This window comes from Anopheles nili, chromosome 2 (genome assembly GCF_943737925.1).
Source record: "Anopheles nili chromosome 2, idAnoNiliSN_F5_01, whole genome shotgun sequence".
Lineage (NCBI taxonomy): Eukaryota > Metazoa > Arthropoda > Insecta > Diptera > Culicidae > Anopheles > Anopheles nili.
The window spans coordinates 43,291,296-43,310,128 of NC_071291.1; the positions used below are offsets into that span (position 1 = coordinate 43,291,296).

Consider the following 18,833-nt stretch of genomic DNA (forward strand, 5'->3'; position numbering starts at 1 on the left):
ACGATCACGTGCACACGGTTCACAGGAATGATTGAATGATAGTTTTATTCCAGAAAAGTTGCACATAAATTTAAGTTACCTAATATTTATCGCAATCATTATCAACACTTCGTTGAGTGGCACATTTTGAGTAATTTTTTTAAGGAACATTAAACTAATTTTATAACTACTGAAATCAACTATGGGCTTCGAGAATCGATAATCGTTAGTGTTTGATAAAGAATGAAAAACAACGATTATTTTTGTTCAAATCAATTCTTGGAATACGTTGCACCTCAATTTTACATGCTCATCTGTAACTGCGGCCTGAGAATTCCTTCTGAAGAATTTAAAATTGCATGACAGATTGACGTTTACTTCTATACAGCGGGTCTGTGAAGTTGTGCAGGATTGTTTTGACCGGTGTATTTATTTTTGCTAAAGGTATTTTATTTCTATTTGTACGGTAATATAATATGTTAATATCTGAGTGAACAAAAAATCTATTAGCAATCCGCGTGCAATTGCACACGATTGTTAACAATTGATGTGCAGATGTTTCAAAGTGTGCTATATCCTTGTGGCGGAATGAATAACAAAAAGAAGAAAACGCTTCAAATAACGTGGCATAAATAATCTTATTTTCAGCGGCCCGACTGCACGAATCTTTGATTGCACTACGGATCGATTTTGGTATTAAACCATAATGCCAACAGTCGGTGTGAAACGTGACCTGCTGTTCAAAGCACTTGGAAAAACATACAGTTAGTTGAATTTTGCGGAACGGCACGTCGAACATGAGTAGAACGATTACAATGAAAACGGTTTGTCATTTTCAGCGGACGATGAGTTCCAAAAGTTGTGTTTCGAGTTTGGACTCGAACTGGACGAGATTACGACGGAAAAGCAGATGATCACAAAAGAGCAAGGTCAGGTTGAAGCCGCTAAGGACGCATCTGAAGAGATAATCTATCGTATTGATATACCTGCTAATCGGTACGATCTTCTATGCCTCGAGGGGCTCGTGCTGGGCTTGCAGGTGTTCCTAGGAAAGTAAGATTATATTTTACTACATTAGAACATACTTGTTAGCTAAGTATGATCGAATCGTGTCTGTTATCTTCATAGGATGAAATTTCCACGCTTCACCAAAGTCGCTCCCGTTGGCAAGGGAGTTGCCCCGCAGAAGCTAATTGTTACGAGTGAGACTAATCGCGTTCGCCCTTTCGCGGTTGCAGCTGTTCTGCGTGACATCACTTTCACCAAGGACAGTTACGACAGTTTCATCGATCTGCAGGATAAACTGCACCAAAATATCTGTCGTAAGCGTGCTCTGGTAGCCATCGGGACCCACGATTTGGACACGCTTAAGGGTCCGTTTACGTACGACGCGAAACCGCCGAAGGATATAAAGTTCATCCCGCTAAATCAGGAGAAAGCGATGACGGGTGAAGAGCTGATGGAGTTTTACTCAACGCACGCGCAGCTGAAGGCATACCTGCCCATTATTCGAGATTTCCCGGTCTATCCGGTGATTTACGATGCGAACGGCGTGGTTCTCTCGTTGCCGCCCATCATTAACGGTGACCATTCAAAGATTTCATTGAAAACGAAGAACGTTTTCATCGAATGTACGGCCACCGATCTGACAAAGGCGCGCATCGTTCTCGATACGCTCGTGTGCATGTTTTCGTCACATTGCGCGAAACCGTTTACCGTAGAGTACTGTGAGGTGGTTACTGCTTCGGGCGAAACTCAACAATATCCGGATTTGGCATTCCGCAAAGAAGCGCTCTCCGTGGCCAAGACAAATGCTTACATCGGTTTGAATGAATCGGCTGAACAAATGGCAAAGCTGCTAAACCGCCTGCTTCCGACTCGGCAAACGGATTCGGACACGCTGGAAGTCGAAATTCCGCCCACTCGGCATGACATGTTGCACGTGTGCGATATTTACGAGGATGTAGCCATCGCGTATGGCTACAACCGCATACCAAAAACGCTTCCGGCAAAGATGCACATCGCTAAGCAGTACCCACTGAATAAACTAACCGAGCAGCTGCGGGAGCAAATCGCTCAGGCCGGCTTCACGGAGGGCCTTACCTTTACGCTTTGTTCGCGCGATGATATTGCCACGAAAATGAACGTCAGCATAGACAGCATCCCGGCTGTACACATCGCTAACCCGAAGACGCTCGAGTTTCAGGTGGTTCGGACAACGTTGATTCCGGGCTTGTTGAAAACCCTGGCGGCCAATCGCAAGATGCCACTTCCGCTGAGGCTGTTCGAGGTGTCCGACGTCGTGCTGGCGGACAGTAAGGCGGAGGTTGGTGCGAAAAACGAGCGTCGTGTGTGCGCCGTGAACTGCAATAAAACGGCCGGGTTTGAGGTGGTTCACGGATTGTTGGATCGCGTGATGCAACTGCTGGAAGTGCAGTGGGACAAGGAAACTGGATACTATCTGCGCGCGTGCGATGACCCGGCGTACTTTCCGGGACGCTGCGCTGCCGTACTGTACAAGGGAGCAGAGATCGGTCGCATTGGTGTTCTGCATCCGACTGTTTTGCAAGCGTTCGAACTCACCACACCATGCTCGGTTGTGGAGTTCAATATGGAATACTTCGTCTAAAACTGATGATGAGGTCGTTTAAAGCAGAAAACAAATAAAGACGGAGATGATTTTCCTTGGCTGATTCTCTACATAGCTAGAAAACTGGTTTGAAAATAGTGTACTAATCGAAATGTTTGGTCCGTTTTTAAATCACGAAGATTAGCACATCTGATTTCATCTCATACAGCACGTGAAAATAGATAGAGCCATATTCCTTTTTAATCTTATGTGGGGAAAAATGGTGGCACCTATCACCATAATCTAGGTTTTATTTGTGAGGATACCTCTTCGTTGTTTTACAAGTTTGTGTACATCTTCGGTTTCATGTAGATAAAATGCATAAAAATGCGTAAAAAACTCGTTTACAGTTTAACTGTCACGGTAAAATGGCAACAAAGAACATCGTTCCGTAAGCGGTACTACTTTTCTAAAGCGTTTGTTGTGTAGAGGTCAGTTCTACGTTGGCTGAAAATCGGAATCTGCGCACGAACTTCGTCCACCATCTGGAGATTCACATCAGCAACGACCATTTCCTCGTCCTCGCCTGCTTCGGCGATAACCTTAGCCCACGGGTCGACCAACATTGAGTGACCCCAGGCAATATAACCTGCACCTGCATCTCGGGCCGGTGAAATGGTAGCAACGTACGACTGCGTGTCGTTCGCACGACCTCGCGCCAATAGCTCCCAGTGCAATGGGCCAGTTTTCATGTTGAATGCCCCCGGGAAGATCAACATATCGCATCCCTGATTACGGTACAGGCGGGCCAGTTCATCGAACCGAATGTCGTAGCAGATTCCAATGCCAATCTTTGCCCCATCGATGGCCAACGTTGCTAGTTTGTTTCCACCCGTCAATACATCTGATTCGCGGAAGGTGATTCCGCCGGGAATGTTGATATCGAAAAGGTGAATCTTTCTATACTTTGCCATCAGCGCACCATCCGGTGACCATACGGTGCAGGTGTTGTATAGTTTGTTGTCCGTCGAACACCTCTCCGGGATCGTACCTCCAATAAGATAAATGTCGAGCTCCTTTGCTATCGCGGCTAAACTGCGGCTTGTCTCACCGGTTGGAACTTCCTCCGCATACTCTGGAAAGTGTTTGGTACCGTAGGGTGAGTTGAAGCATTCTGGAAGGGCTACCACCCGGGCGCCTTTGTCCGTCACGGCTGAGCGGATTTTGGTTAATGCATTCTCAATGTTTTGTGCCTTATTTGCGCCAACTTTGAGCTGCAACAAGGCAATACGAAATCCGGCTATTGGAAAACGGAGGATTCTGTTAAACATTTGCATTATGCGGCTCATATTAGGTATAACTTACCGCGTGCCATTTTGTTCATACAAAACCGTTGCAATATGGTAAAATATTTATTTTCTTTTTGATTCGATGTAGCAGAGAAATTTAGCTATATGAGAGGAACACGTGACGTACTGATGAATATATTTGAATTCTCTTCACAACCGAAACACGCAAAGTTGCCGAAAATCACACCGTGGAATCTGACGAGCGACTAACCTGATCTAGGAATGGAACCAAAGGAAGGCACGATTGCTTTACGAAGAGTTTGCTTTCAGGATCAGTTCCACAAGCTCGTGTCACTATCAAACTAGCGGATGTCGGTTAACCAATGCTTTAATCAGCCGCACCATAATCTGACTGTTTACTTATTTATCTGGCAAAGCTAAACAATAACAAAAAGAGCCATTAGTTTATAACACTTACAATGGAAATAATTACATCACATGCTTGCTTACGCACAATTTGACATGACACAATCATATGTTTTATGTCAGTCTGCTTTCAAAAAGGTAGCCGTTACAGACTTTTTAGCCGTTCGTATTTGTATTATATACCATGTTTTGAGAGCCTCTTCTCTCATGGTCTCAATAAATGGAGATACCTAAATATGGATAGAAGATTTATGCCTTTTTATTGAGCCATGTATTAAAATTACCAAAGGAGGAAAGAGAAACTCCCATGAAATAAAGTCATGCAAAACGGCATACTCAATGTAAATTGATTTGTACATTACGGGTTTTCATTCCATTTCATGAAATATCTTTATCATTTGTTTAACATATAAATTTTATTGGAGCATAAGATCACATTTTGCATTGAATTTTACATCTCATTAGCAACATAAGTTTTGTACGTACGCCTTTGTATGCCTCAGTCATGAAATTTGAAGCGATGAGGAATACCCTGAAACATTTAAATTTATTTCTATTCCAGTACGATGCTTGTTTAATTTTATTTCAAGCCACACGAAAAGAGCCAAACTAATCCCACTTTAGTGATACACATTTTACACTTCGTGAACACGAGCGTTACACGCCAATTACCCACACATAAGATGTTATAAAGTTAAGTAAAAAAAAGCAACTAGTATCTCCCGGTTACGTAAAATGCGCAATCAACGGTCGCGCGAAATGTGACCGCAAACCGACCGCTAGGTCTAAGCAAACTTTAACTCGTACATGTCGGTTCGCTTCTGCTCAAACACCGGTATCCGCTGGCGCACCAAGGACAGGTCCTTCAGCACCAGATCCGCCACGACGATCTCTTGGAACTCGGTCGCCCGCTGAATGACGCTTCCCCACGGATCGACCACAAGCGAATGCCCGTACGGGATGAGTTTCGCGTGCGTATCCCTGGCGGGCGAGCAGAACGCAACGAACGTCTGATTATCCAAAGCACGCGCCTTTGCCAACAACTCCCAGTGTTGCTCGCCCGTTGGCACGTCACAAACGGCCGGATAGATTAACAGATCACATCCTTTCTTTCGGTAGGCGGTGGCAAACTCCGCAAAACGCATGTCCCAGCAGATGCCGAGTCCGATCCGCGTGTCTCCAACGGTGAACGTGGCGTACTGGTTTCCCGCCGTAAACAGCTTCGTCTCAGCCACCGTCGTTTTGCCACTGAGGCTCGAGTCACACAGGTGCACCTGCAGGCGTAGGAAAAGCAAGAATAGTATCAGGAAGTCAAGGTGAAATGAAACCTCCCACAACAGAGCGAAGAGCTTTGCGTACCTTCCGATAGGTCGCCGCTAGGTCACCTTCCGGGCCCCAAACGGTGCAGGTGTTGTACAGCCGGCCACCGGACGTCTCCACGATCGATCCACCGATGACGTAAACACCGAAGGTCCGGGCCGCTTCCGACAGGGCCCGGCACGTCTCGCCACCCGGTATTTCTTCCGCTACATCTCGCAGCGTTTCAGTCGTGTAGGGCGCATTGAAGCACTCTGGCAGAACGACAACATTTGCGTCCTTCTCCTTCTTCGCGATCCGGATCAGATCGACGGCGTTCTTGAGGTTTTTCTCCTTCGAGTCCACCACACGCAGCTGGATGAGAGCGATCCGGATCGTCATCGTTGCAATGGAAACACAACACAATGCGGTCAAAATTCAAGCACACACTGAAACACCCGGTGTCGCGATCGGTGGCTTTCCGAAAACTAACACCACACGGAATGGGGTTTCGATCGGGTCGGATTGCGGTCCGCGCTATCAGCGCTGACCCCCGGAAACCACACACCGACCGGGTGACCGGGACAACAGTGGGACCACAGTTGATTTGTGTTTTGACGTGAGCTCGTAATGGTCGTGTGATCGTCGGTCGATTGATGGCTGACATCACCTCATTACGGGCTGGGAATGTGCGAATTTGCGCACACCAGCACTACGTGGGGTTTACGCACTCCTTGCGCGATGGCTGTTTCCGTGTGTGGTTTTGCGATTATCTGCGACAGTTGTTGTGTCCTTGGCACGGTAAGAGATAGGCGAGATGTGATGCGAAAGGCTGATGATTCCTTCAAGCGCTTCCCAATTGACGCCCGGTGTTGTGGCCGAAAACGGTGGCAAACAGTATGTGCAAGGATGTGTATTGCGCGAGGTCAGAGGTTACACACTACTTGCGAGCAGACTGCACGGCTGTTGTTGTCCTTGGTGTGGCCATTTTGCAAAACGGGTACTGATAAACGAAGGCACTACACTGTTTGAAGGAGTGTTGCTATCTAGACGAAATTATTCAACACTATCACATATTAAAGCACTATCGGAATTTTGTAAAATGAAACAATAAAACAGGACGTAACCTGATATAACATATTAGTTTGTAAAGAGGAAAAAAGAAGATAAATTGAAGCAAAAATTAAAGCATTTCAGCAACATAAAAAACTAAATTTCACGCACGGGCAAGTAACACATCAGGCAGTATTATCTTCGTGATATATTGCTATTTGTTCTCCAAATGCACATAAACCTTATTTAACAGTAATGAGCATTGAAAAGACATCCTACACAATCCTTAAGAGATAGATGATAATTGATAGATTATAAAAATTAGCCCATGTAAAATATGTATCATTTACAAATGGTGAGATATCGTTTATCAAACGTCTATACGCTTGCTACACTATCAAAGGTTTCTTAAGTACAATTTATTTTGAAAACTTTTAATCCTGGCTCGTTAACTCGTAACCTGACTGATTACTGTGCAACAGATAATGGACCCGATGGTAAACAGTGGCGATGCTATTTGTTTGAGTTCTGGATGGTTAAGCCCGATTAGAAGATAGGATGTAGTAACTATCATTACCTAAGGAAATGTTTGTTCCACAGCTGTTTTTGGTGTAGAAACTTGCTTCAAATTTTATGCCAACCAACGCACGTTCTTCCACGTAAACAGCATATTTGAATTACCATTCGTCTTCTGATGCACGGCAGACTACGTGATCAATCTCCTGCTAATGGCGTGAACGGAACTTCAGGGTCTCGGCCCTAATTGCTCCGATTCCCGCCGTAATCATTCGGCTAACCCCCGGGAGAGGATGGCTTATCAAATATTGCCGTCTTTTCAACAACTACCGGGATCGGTTTACACAACGATTGGCCCATTTGTGCATCGATGTGCAGCAAAAGTGCACCGTGTGGTCGATATCGATAAGCCAGCTTCCAACAATCCGCTCGGAACTCTGTATAAATCCCAGCGCAAGCTCAATCCAGACCAGTCAGTCCGCTCGACAACTCGTCTCGAACTCTTGAAGTGCATCCAATTCTCGTCATGTCCACGTTGCGAGTCGCTTTGCTGCAATTGCGCGGTCACCCAACTAAACAGCAGAACATCGCGAACGCCATCGCTCAGATCCGGGTGGCAAAAGGCCGTGGAGCTCAGCTGATCATCCTGCCCGAGTGCTTCAATTCACCCTACAGTGCAGCTGAGTTTAGTCGACATGCAGAGGAGATCCCACGTGGTGAAACCAGCACAAGCCTAGCAAAGGTTGCTGCCGAACTCGGAGTCTACATAGTCGCAGGAACGATCCCAGAGCGGGAAGGAAGTCATCTGTACAACACCTGTGCCGTGTTCGGACCGAAGGGTGAGCTGATGTGTCGGTATCGTAAGATGCACCTATTCGATATAGACATTCCTGGGCGGTGTACCTTCCAGGAGTCTGCTGTCTTGACGGCAGGATCTCGACTGGCGACATTCACCGTCGGGAAGCTCCGGATTGGGCTGGGTATTTGTTGGGATAAGCGGTTCGCCGAGTTGGCCAGTTGCTACCGTCAGCTTGGATGTGATATGCTCATCTTTCCGTCGGCCTTTGATACCTACACCGGACCGCTGCATTGGGAGTTACTCGGCAGGGCTCGAGCCCTCGACAACCAGATGTTCGTGGCGCTTGTTTCACCTGCACGCGATTCCACGGCTGAGTATGTGGCATACGGACATACGCTTATGTGTGATCCGTGGGGTCGAGTTATGTGCCAGGCTGGTGAGGATCAGGAGTTGCTGATCGTTGATGTGGATGCTGGTGAGTGCGAAACCATTGGGCAGCAGATACCAGTGCTGCGGCAAAAGCGCAACGATCTTTATGAGCTGCGAGTGACGAAACAGTGATCCTCGGAAGAGTTGTGTGCTCAACATTGTTAAATAGAAAAATTTCTATGATCCTCAAGGTTTAGAGATTTCAATAAACAAATTTACCGCATATTGTACATTATTTTTATTTCAATACGCTGCATTATTCACGTAGGTTTTCATAGGATTGATCATTTGAGAGGCATTTTCGTAGACTTTTTCTAGCATATACTGGTAAAAAGCACTTGTGAAATCTAACCGCATTTTGTTTCAAGCTCTTTTAGGGTACCTTTTAACTTCAAACAGAAAGGTACTATATGCTCTTTGAGGTGATTATTTAGTGTCGGGTGTGATCGTTTTATGGCGTTGTCAAAATCCTGCAAGACTTGCAAGCGACATTACCACAACTGATGGCCACTGGTGTGTGAGAAGTTGCGATCCACGGGTCTTTCGCTGTTAGCACACTATGGTTTCGTCTTAGGAAAAAGAAAAAGTGCCACTTAGCAAGAGGATTTCCACCCGAATGAGCATGACCGTGGCATTGTTGTAAAAACAATAAAGCGGAGCGGAGTTATACTTCGAACGATTGTACCGAAACGGGAAGAAAAAGGTAGAAGGCGGCCAGTTTGTGATTTCAAGTATAGTGTTTTATTCGTACTCCGGTACATTGTATATTACATTCAGTTGCGTTTTGCGACCAGGTGGACATAAAAAAGAAGGAAATACAAACGAAAACAACAAAAAAAAAACACTCACTCACACGTGGAGGATGCTTGATCGCGCCGATCGCAGAAGAGTAGATAAACATCTATGGCACGGAGGAGTAGCGTTACAGGATGGGTTACGGAACTGAACCCAACCATGTAATGGGGTTAAGCAGCCATATACATATACAGTGCGGTAGTGGGATTCCTTCAAGGGTCTTACATGCTACAAAGATTCGTTCGGTTGGCCGTTTGGTTGCCCTCTCCTTTCCGTGGCTTTGCCTTCTCCAAATCCGATCGATCCACTTAGATAAAACCCAACAAAACGCAAAAGTAAAACAAAACATAAAGCCACCCTTTTTTAGTCCCGCTCGTACAGCACCGGAAACGGATGATCCTCGGTCGGTTGCAGCCAGTTTTCTTTGGAATATTCACAGTCTTCGGTTTCGATCACGTGGAAGGTGTACGCGTGCCGGCTGTGGTCGGACCGGTTCGCATCACTCCGGTGTACGACCTGGCTGTGGATGAGGACGCACGAGCCTGCCTTTACTGGGACGGCCACGAAGTTGGACTGTGGGTAGAGTGGGGTGGGCCGGTCGTAGATTAGCAGATCGTCGGCGCCCTTGTCCGGGTTACGGATCCATCTGATGGCCATGAGAAGAGTTAGAATTAGTTCCAACTTATAGCTGCCTTCCGGTAGTTTCTGGAGCGTACATCGTAGAGTCTAATTTTGGAATGTATTTGGAATTTTATCGCTTTTGTAATTGGTTCGCTATGGAGCGAAAAGAGGAGGAGAGGTTTCTTTGAGGTTTCATTGAGGTTTTTTTTTGGAGAAAGTGGCCGAAGAAGTTGTATGGAAATTTTGAAGCGAGAAGCGATCGAAAACATCTGGTGATTGAACGGATAATGCAAGCTGATCACAACTACAGTATGAAGAGTTAGACACTTATCGTGATCTCCAGGAAGAACTTGTACTTTTCCATATTTGTTTCAAAATTCAACCGCGACTAAAACGAGCCAATCCTCGCCATCTAATGGCACATCTACAACACTCGCAACTCACCGCCGATGGACGCCGCTTCTGTGTGAACCCTTAATAAAGTGCAGACATCCATTCTGGAGCGTGGCATCCTCAAGCGGTATCCAAAAGCCCACCGTCGTGCTCGGTTCCGTGTACAGGTACGTCGCATCCTGGTGCGGTTTCACTTCACCACCGATACCGGGATTCTTGAAGATGTACATACTCTGCGCCACGGCCGGCTTCCGGAAGCCAAGCTGCCAGCAAACCTCCTTCACGCGGTTCGAAAACGTGATCCCCTCGAAGGCAGGATGTTGCGAATGCAGCGCATGGCCCACCTTATTGAGGGCGATCGCTGGATCGACGAGCAACTCGCCTGTTTCACCGACGGCACCCTCTTCGAAGAAGTATCGCACCTTATCCGCACTCTCGAGGAAGTACCGCTCACGACTTTGCGCCGACTTGCCACCTGCGTTCGCGTTAAACACCTTACGTTCGTCCTTTGGCGCGTCCTGGTGCAGATTCCTCCCGACCTGATGCAACTCGCGCACCTCTTCCGGTGTCAGAAAGTCATCGATCACAGCGAACCCGTCCTCGCGGACCTGTAAAAACGGGCATTAGAGAGCGAGAGAAAGAGAGAGAGAGAGAGAGAGAGAATGAGAATCGAAAGGCTGTGTGGGAAATTCCGACGTCACGTGCGGTACCAAAGTTCACTCGTTGATCATCGCCCTCGCGTGATCAGCTTCAAGTGCGCGCTCGATAGATTTACAACCATGACGCCACGAAAGCAGACTACCCGCGAAGAAGAAGAAGAAGAAGAAGAAAGCCAGCATAAAAAAACGTGCCCACCAGACGAACGCCTCGGAGGATAATCGACGTCGAGCGGCGGCATGTTGATCGTGTGCGTCGATCGCCTTTTCTTGGTTGGTTTAAAAATAACAAAAAAACCCTCTTATTCCACCCTCGCGCGTTTCCGAGGACGCCGTTTTTTTGCGTCGTTGCGTCCTCTCAGTGGAAGTCTTTTTTTTTTTTTTTTGTTACTCCCGGCATTTGCGCTGCAACGGTTGAAATTTTCGACCACGTTGCATCACGTCCGTGTGTTGCATTTGCCGCTCTTCTCGGTCGCTCGCGGATGCGTTCATATTTTGTGTTATAATTAAAAACTCGTCCGAAATAAATTAAGCCACAAGCCACCATTGACAGTGTAGGGTAAAGGGGATGGTTTCAGTTTTCGCCATTTGCCTGCACAAAACGTGCGCGAACACGGGACGGAAAATGCGATCACACGGTGACGTGGCACTCGCGAGTCATTGTACCGTTCCATTCCCATTGGTTGAGATAATTCGGGTGAGCATTCACCACCAAATCGGGTTAGGGATGCTGCAGCCCGGCGAGTTGTGTGACTAAGCCGTTCGTGAATGTCACGTTCCGCAAATACGCAGATTATTCATAGGCGAATGTTGTTGTGGCCAAATTCGAACAGCTGTCTGGGGGGAGCGTTTCCGAAGGGATGATGAACCGATAAAGAACGCATTATTCTTTAGCGTCTTGAGAATGATCAACAGTGGGCTATTTGATTATATTTTCTTTCGCAGCGTCATCCTATGGTTCAGTATCGGCGTAAACTCTCGAGTATCGTAGATAAAAATAGAGAAAAATCACAGTATAGCATTTCGAATCATTCATAAAATATAAACATTGAGTCAGCATTTGCTGATAGCCGTTATCTGAGAGAAGGTCCGAATGGACGCCGGAAAAAAGTACACCACTCTAGCAATTCTATTCTTGCATATGCTTCCTTTTCTGAGTAACGCAGAGCTATTGGAGGTCGAACAGCAAACACGTTCCTTCCTATCTGAAGAACAAATATTAGATATAGATATGACGACATTCCTGGAAAGTAGAGTGCACCTCGAAGCGGACTGGAATAGATTGCACAGACTATTTCGGGACGTGGACGGCATGGCCCTTCCATTGAGCTGTTTCCAAGGTCACAAATGAGACGTGGTTCCTATGACGTCTCATTGCATTGATAATAAACGCAAGGACGGAAGTTGGAACTTGTGGTTTGATAAGTTGTGCAGGATTTCAGGAAGCACTTTCCGTTGGAGTACCCAGTATTTGCAACGATCGTGGTCTTGGAGGGTTTCTTATTGAGGAATCAAGCTACCTTCCTCGTCAATATTCAATCGTCAATACCTTCGAAGGTTCTAAAATTGCGACTTCCCGCGGTTCGATGTCCGTTAGAGCTCAAACACAAAAAGGTCAAGGTTCGACAAATGGTACTCTGATTGTGGCACATTCCGGCGGTCTCCAAAACCAGCACCAACGCCCGATTCGTTACCAATTCAGCTTATTCGTGGCAATTTAAATCAGCTTCAGCCCAACGCTGGCCAGCAAACGGATCGACGCGCGCAGGAATGCAAACGTGCCCACTCACGCATAAATAGAATAAATTGCCGACAGCACACTTTTCACACCCAGCCCGCGTCGCGGACACACGCGCACATTGCGCCATAACGACAGGCGCACGAGGAAAAGTTATCACTTCCTCATGCCGCGCGTGAATGGATCCACAAACCGCACCACCCACACGCCCGTGATCGACATATCGAGCATACATCGGTTGAGATGCAACCTCTTCGCTCATGGCTCCTGTCTACGGTTAGGTGTGTGAAACAGAGTGAATCATAGCGCCGTGATCGAAGCGCGCGATCGATCGCCGGCTGTCTCTGCGCGTGATGGCGCATAATATATAAAAGCGCGGCTGGGGTGCGTGAAAATGGCACACCGCAAACGGGTGGTGCGAAGGAAAATATACATTTTCACCTGCACGCTTCCCTTAACACACGCAGCCACATGGACACGAACACACACACACACACACACACACACACACATTGGCCTGCACGCCTCAAGGGCAGCAACGCACCAGAAACAAAAGGAAAAATCATCAACCTTCCGTTAGTGGTGGCTTGACGTTGGCCATTGTCCAGCGTCCATTGGTGAGTGGGGCTCCATTTCCACGGCCCACCGGCATTTTGGGAAAGCGCCCCTCTCGGAGGGGTGTTCGTCCTACCCTCCCCCCTCCCTCCCCCCCCCCCAACCAGCCATCTCATCACACGATGGCGAAAGCGCCCGGAAACCGTTACGACGCTCGGCGGGCGACGATCGGTTCATTAAAATTCAATTATTATTACCCGCAACCCGACCCCGGGCGCTGACTGACGAGGTTTTTCCTTATACGGTCACGGCCTCGCACCGTTCGTCCGGCTCTTCCACCCCCCCCTCTTCCCCCTCCTTCCTCCGAAGGATTGGCCACGGTGCGCATAAGGAGGCCCGATCGATCGATACTCCGTGATCGGTGATTTCGCTGAGTAACATTTCGAATGTGCCGGATTATGTCACTGGATTGAACTGACGGGTGACGGTTTTTTTCCGGTGGCTAGGTTCTGACCCGGAACGGGAGCATTCTTTAGAGTGGGTGGGTGGCGAAAAGCGAAAAGCGACCGCAACGCTAAACACCTTATTTTTAGCCCCGTCGAATCTCCCGTCGTTCCGAAAACCGGTCGAGATGTCTGTTTGTGTGTGTGTGTGTGTGTGTGTGTGTGAATTTTTCGGCAGAGAGGTGAGTACACCCCACCCACCACTGAGTCCGGTTCGGGCGAAGTGTCCATCCCGGGCCACCGAGTGGGGTTGATTTGTTTTTCTCACGGGCCAGGAATGCAGCCGCGTCATGTTATTTATTCCTGCCCCTTAAACACCCGGTGCCAGCCACCGGCCGGGAGTGGTTCCGGAGCAGGAGGTACCGTGGAGTGTCCCTCCACGGGTTTTGGTCCGCGAAATTGCACACGGTTTCTAATTTTAGGTGCCGACTTTTGGGGCGGGCGAACCGGGCTTACCTGATCGATCAGGAGGTTCCTCATCTGGTGAGAATGTGTAAAATGCTCAGGAACGCACGATAGAGGTTCTAGCAGCTTTCGACCGGAACGGTCCTGTGAATCCGTGAACGAGAAAGTTCCACAAGGGACACAATTTCTTGTCCACTTGTCGGGCGATTGTCTTATCGGTTCACTGGCGAGAATGTCGAAGATCGAAGTCACGACACAAATGCACAAATAGAAACACTCTCTTATCTGCTAGCGATAATGTCCACACGCGTTACACCGAGCTTCACGGTAGCTTCACTTCAGGACAAATTATGAGAAACGGACGCGATCCTGTCTGCGCGAATAAGCGATCGGTAATACGGCGTGGCGCAGATCGCCGGCAGGGTTTTATGCTCAATGGTCAAAGTCGCAAATAACAACAACGCGATTCGTCTCTTTCACCCGCGAGGGTTTGCGCGTTTTGCTTTCTCTCTTTTTCCCTCGATCGGTCGAACTAGCGCACTGAGAGCGAACGGTGAAAACGCGAGAGCCGGGGCGATCGTTGGCAGGGTTTGTTAAGCATGAGGCAACATCCGATCGTTAGTTTATTTTTGCTGCCAATGAGCTAATGTATTGCCTTATCGATCGGTGGGGCAAAGAGCAAATGACAAATTGATAATTTACAGCATTAGTTTGGTGAAGAATTACGAAAATTGAAAAATAAACATGATAAACAAAAAAATTGAAACGTTCGTGAGAGTATATATTGTATACTCAAAAGAAATTACGATGCTTATCGAAATTAATTTTAAACCAAATAAATATAATTGAACGAAAATACAAAACGATTAAAAACAGCACAGAAATACAATAGATTACATAGAATAACCTTCCAATCTTTCTTCCAACCCTGCTAAATCACTTGTCGACGTGAGTGCAGGGCGCTGAACCAATCCTTTATCCATAGAGTGAGAAAGAGCGTAAGACAAAGTCAAGGAGTAAACCATTTTCCGACACAATGCGAGATGATCATTGTTTATTTACGTTTCGCTGCTCGCGAGATGGTGTTCGCGTTTTTTGCTCCTTCATCTCACTAATAGAAAAAACTCATCTGTTATGCGTAATTAACCATTCGCGTCGATCGCCCTCCAGGCGCGATCGAAAATGCAGTTCATTGCATCGAAATTTTGCACGGTGCATTCAATCCAACGCTGAATCGTTTAGTTCATCCGTTACATCTGGGGCTGGTATGCGTGCAGAAATGTGTGCCGTTTCGGTGCGCTGACACGAGCATTGTATTTATTCAAATGTGGCTGTTTTAATCCCTTAATGATCATTGATGAAGCACCTTCTATTTGGCCTGCGGTACCGTGAAGTGTACTTATCACAATTTACATTGTTGCCTCCCTTAGGAATGATTAGCTGGTGGAAATGTATCGAAACTAGGTGTTTGTATGCGATAGGCGTATAGGAGATTGGAGAAATTATAACGAACCTTTTCGTATCAATAAACAGCTGAAGGTTATATTCGTAAATTGTGTTTTATCGCTATGAAAACAGCGATGAAATTGCTACAATATTTCTTCACTAATATACGTATATTACTTTTAACTGTATAGCATTATTACTGTAAAACATTTTTTTTTATTATTGTATAAGGTAATCCATAGCCTTTTATTCCTTGTTTACCTTGTTGTCTATAACAATGCACTTGCTTAAGATAAACAATATTAGAAGAAATATTTGGGTTTCTTACCTGAAAGGCTATAAAAATCAACAACAAATAATAAAGACCGTAGGTACAGGTAAATAAACAAAAACATTCGCAAAAATACGGCGCAGCACCAGCCATAAAAGGGAATTTTCGGAACAACGCACGCACTTCGTGTTTCTGAGAACGCATTATTTTCAAGAGAGCAAATAATGATGAGTAAAGTTGAGAAAATGCAACTTGGTGAGAATAAAACGGCCGGTCGTGAGATGAAAGTGAGAAGCATACGTTCGCTTAAGGTAAATCTCACGCTCACTTTGAAGGCGATGAGAAGTGAGTTGAGAAGTGCACTACCGTGCATTGGGTTGTTGTAAAAGTTATCACAATTTTTTATTCATTAAAATAGACCAGCAAGCCCGAAAAAAATTGTAAAAAAACGGCATAAATAGTTCATTCAGCAGGCAACATAACATGGGGCACGAGGTTACGCTCAATATTAGAGAACATTATATAATCACATCATCATCGATTTAGAATCTAAATTTTAGATAAAAAATAAAGCTCAATAATGTATTTTTATATTACTATTTTACAGAACGTTAAACGCGAATGTGAAAAGGTGGTGGGTTTCTAATATACTAAATATAGTTCAGTCTTTTGTATGACGCAATGTGCTGGCTATGCTCATGTTGATAATGATTGGATGTGAAGCCAAAGGGTTTATTATTTTCGTTTAATAGTTCATATGCGATAAAAATGTCTAATCATTTTGTTTACCACTTCGGTTGGAGAAGACCCATAAACCTCACAACCAAAGTGGCATCCTGTCGTGCATAGATCTCTCTGTAATGATCTTTCCGGAAGCAAAGGCCACCGGTAACGGCGTGGCGTCTATCTGCTGATATCTGACAACAAAACGGTTCTTTATGATGATTATGGGCACGGGAAGTACTCCCTACCGTTTGGTGGAGACCTTCGTCAGGATGCAGCGCCGTTGTTCCATATTGCCGGAAATAAACAGCCACGAGCATCATCTTCTATTCCTGCTGCGACTGCTGCAATCGGTCAAGGTAAAATCTCAAACTTTAATCGCCAATGCATAGCTGTGCACTTTAGAATGTGAGTAGTTCCTGCGGCTAGCATCTAAAATCAGATTATGAGACACGAGCACGTTTCTGCGTTTAACAAAATGTCGATTGCCTTCACAACGCCACTGCAACTGCTCACTCATCCCAGCTCTCGACACATCGCCCTTGCGACACACCAGCACCCTCATCCGCCGTTGTTCAATTGTCTATTGAGTCAAAATTTCCCTTCACCAAATCAGCGTTGGGTAACGAGCGAAACTGGCCCTTTTGTCGGTGCGCTTGAAATTAGGCTCGCCAGCGGGCTTCTTCCCCAACACGACACGTCGATTTTCTGCCCTACCGGCTCGATAGTAAAAGCGTGTCCGTCAAGCACCAGCCCACAAACACACATACACACACACGTTGTGAATCAGCCAGCAACCGGCGATCGTCGATCGATCCGCCGACAATGCATCTGTCCTACATTTTAACAAACAAAATCCTCACCCAGCGGTTGATCGGGTGTTCGATCGGGTGGAAAATCTGTTTGGTAAAAAGGCTGGTGTGAGGGCAAAAGTGGCGTTAGGCTGCCGGGCGTGATGGGTGCCTTCCACGGAGAGGGTTGGGAAGCCCGAGGGAGCTCGTTAGACCGGATGAGACTAATTTTAGACAACGGTTTCCGTTTTTCCATCTACCAAAGAGCGATGGCACGATGGGAAACAGAAGACAGAGAAAGAGAGAAAGAGAGAGAGAGAGAGAGAAGGAGCGAAAGCAAAGTGCAGCCTAATGGCGCTACGAAGCTGGAAAGAAAACAACCGGGCGGGAACGGATTGATAAGTGCGTGGAACGATGACGCACGCTGATGGAAGGAAGGATGTGACCGAACTGTAATTTCCTTTTTTAATGAAGCAAAAAGGACACTCCGAGCCAGGTTTCCAAGGGTGAGTTGCATAGTTAGCTTACCCTCAATCGTCATTTTGTTTACCGTTTGGGGTTGGCTGCACAAACGAAGCGTTTCGTGCAGCCCGTTGGGAGAGATAAATTAACCGCGGAATGGTGCAACCGGGCCCGGTCTAAAGGGTGGCATCTTGGCGAAAGAATGCACCATCGTCCGCTTTTCCGACCCCGAGCTGGTACCCGAACAAAGAACGTTTTTCCACGGCCCAACGGCGCCAAAGTCCTAGATTAACGGGCTGCCTGAGATGCGGACGGGTCGAGAATTTGCATTGAATGGTTGGCGTTCTTGGGAAACCGGCCGTCTTGGGCCGCCCGATGCACCTGTTATTTTCCGCCCCTATTTCCCACCCACCCTGCCCTTCCCGTGGTTTCTCTTCTCTCCCAACCATCCACTCTTAAGCAACAGCACGATCGAGCGAACCGCGATCGTGAGTTCCGGTCGCGCATTCTAACGGTTGCAAGAACGGATCGGTCCTCCACGATCGATCACGACACGGGCTCCCTTTTGCTGGTGGAAAAGGGGGCTTTTTTTTCGCACCCAACACCCAGCACCCGGTTCACGGCCATTACACGAGGGAAGAGGATCGCACCGGGCCGGGCCGTGACATTTACGCGGGCACCCCCGATCGTGGCTCGATGCAAATCGAATGCAATCGGATCGGTCTCGCCACTGATGGATGCTGGCTGGTGGCTTCCCTTTCGAAGCCAAAACCTGCTCAAGGTTAGTTCGCTTCCCCTTCCTTTTTTTTGGGGTGGCATTTTCTTCTGCTTCTGCTTCTTCTTGTGGCGCTCTTGTTGTTTCTATTAATTTTGCCTCTATGGGTTTCGATCGTGAGCCTTCCGTTGGCGCTTTTTTTTTCCAAAACCGGAAGCCTAATTTTTGTGCTACCTCATTGTTTGTCCACGCTGTCCCCTCCCGCCGAAGGACGGCTGAGCTGGATGGGCTAGGTGGACGATTTTCAAACTTCTCGAGCTCGAGGCTGAAAATCTAAGCGCCATTCGCGATCGCGCTGAGTCTCCCTCCTTTCGACGCGATCATCAGTGGCCAGAGTCTGCGG

At 46.9% G+C, this 18,833-nt stretch overlaps 5 protein-coding genes across 5 annotated transcripts; 2 read left to right on the plus strand and 3 right to left on the minus strand.

The window, feature by feature from the left end:
• Window positions 1–631: 631 nt before the first annotated feature.
• LOC128720419 (phenylalanine--tRNA ligase beta subunit) lies at window positions 632–2,679 on the plus strand. Its single transcript, XM_053814088.1, has 3 exons — window positions 632–743; window positions 819–1,032; window positions 1,108–2,679. The coding sequence occupies exons 1-3, from the start codon at window positions 686–688 to the stop codon at window positions 2,606–2,608; spliced, it is 1,773 nt and encodes a 590-aa protein (XP_053670063.1). The 5' UTR covers window positions 632–685; the 3' UTR covers window positions 2,609–2,679.
• Window positions 2,680–2,827: 148 nt separating this feature from the next.
• Window positions 2,828–3,990, minus strand: LOC128720420 (omega-amidase NIT2-like). Its single transcript, XM_053814089.1, has 2 exons — window positions 3,914–3,990; window positions 2,828–3,848 (listed from the first exon to the last, which is right to left on the minus strand). The coding sequence occupies exons 1-2, from the start codon at window positions 3,930–3,932 to the stop codon at window positions 3,010–3,012; spliced, it is 858 nt and encodes a 285-aa protein (XP_053670064.1). The 5' UTR covers window positions 3,933–3,990; the 3' UTR covers window positions 2,828–3,009.
• An 847-nt stretch (window positions 3,991–4,837) lies between these two features.
• Window positions 4,838–5,961, minus strand: LOC128720421 (omega-amidase NIT2-like). The gene is made up of 2 exons (XM_053814090.1): window positions 5,623–5,961; window positions 4,838–5,537 (listed from the first exon to the last, which is right to left on the minus strand). The coding sequence occupies exons 1-2, from the start codon at window positions 5,959–5,961 to the stop codon at window positions 5,049–5,051; spliced, it is 828 nt and encodes a 275-aa protein (XP_053670065.1). The 3' UTR covers window positions 4,838–5,048.
• A 1,663-nt stretch (window positions 5,962–7,624) lies between these two features.
• Window positions 7,625–8,580, plus strand: LOC128731844 (omega-amidase NIT2-like). The gene has a single exon (XM_053824991.1). It carries the CDS (start codon window positions 7,655–7,657, stop codon window positions 8,486–8,488), a length of 834 nt encoding a protein of 277 aa, XP_053680966.1. The 5' UTR covers window positions 7,625–7,654; the 3' UTR covers window positions 8,489–8,580.
• A 532-nt stretch (window positions 8,581–9,112) lies between these two features.
• LOC128731287 (phytanoyl-CoA dioxygenase domain-containing protein 1) lies at window positions 9,113–14,204 on the minus strand. The gene is made up of 3 exons (XM_053824395.1): window positions 14,074–14,204; window positions 10,217–10,773; window positions 9,113–9,797 (listed from the first exon to the last, which is right to left on the minus strand). The coding sequence occupies exons 1-3, from the start codon at window positions 14,095–14,097 to the stop codon at window positions 9,515–9,517; spliced, it is 864 nt and encodes a 287-aa protein (XP_053680370.1). The 5' UTR covers window positions 14,098–14,204; the 3' UTR covers window positions 9,113–9,514.
• Window positions 14,205–18,833: the final 4,629 nt, after the last annotated feature.

What these genes read in the sequence shown, in the direction of transcription:
- LOC128720419 (XM_053814088.1), top strand. Translation starts at nt 686, where the DNA reads ATGCCAACAGTCGGTGTGAAACGTGACCTGCTGTTCAAAGCACTTGGA. An exon ending in AGCACTTGGAAAAACATACA is followed by an intron (nt 744 to 818) that starts GTTAGTTGAATT and finishes TGTCATTTTCAG; the next exon opens with CGGACGATGAGTTCCAAAAG. An exon ending in TTGCAGGTGTTCCTAGGAAA is followed by an intron (nt 1,033 to 1,107) that starts GTAAGATTATAT and finishes TTATCTTCATAG; the next exon opens with GATGAAATTTCCACGCTTCA.
- LOC128720421 (XM_053814090.1), bottom strand. Translation starts at nt 5,961, where the DNA reads ATGACGATCCGGATCGCTCTCATCCAGCTGCGTGTGGTGGACTCGAAG. An exon ending in TAGCGGCGACCTATCGGAAG is followed by an intron (nt 5,538 to 5,622) that starts GTACGCAAAGCT and finishes CTACGCCTGCAG; the next exon opens with GTGCACCTGTGTGACTCGAG.
- LOC128731844 (XM_053824991.1), top strand. Translation starts at nt 7,655, where the DNA reads ATGTCCACGTTGCGAGTCGCTTTGCTGCAATTGCGCGGTCACCCAACT.
- LOC128731287 (XM_053824395.1), bottom strand. Translation starts at nt 14,097, where the DNA reads ATGAGGAACCTCCTGATCGATCAG. An exon ending in GGAACCTCCTGATCGATCAG is followed by an intron (nt 10,774 to 14,073) that starts GTAAGCCCGGTT and finishes CCGTTTTTACAG; the next exon opens with GTCCGCGAGGACGGGTTCGC. An exon ending in AGAAGCGGCGTCCATCGGCG is followed by an intron (nt 9,798 to 10,216) that starts GTGAGTTGCGAG and finishes CATGGCCATCAG; the next exon opens with ATGGATCCGTAACCCGGACA.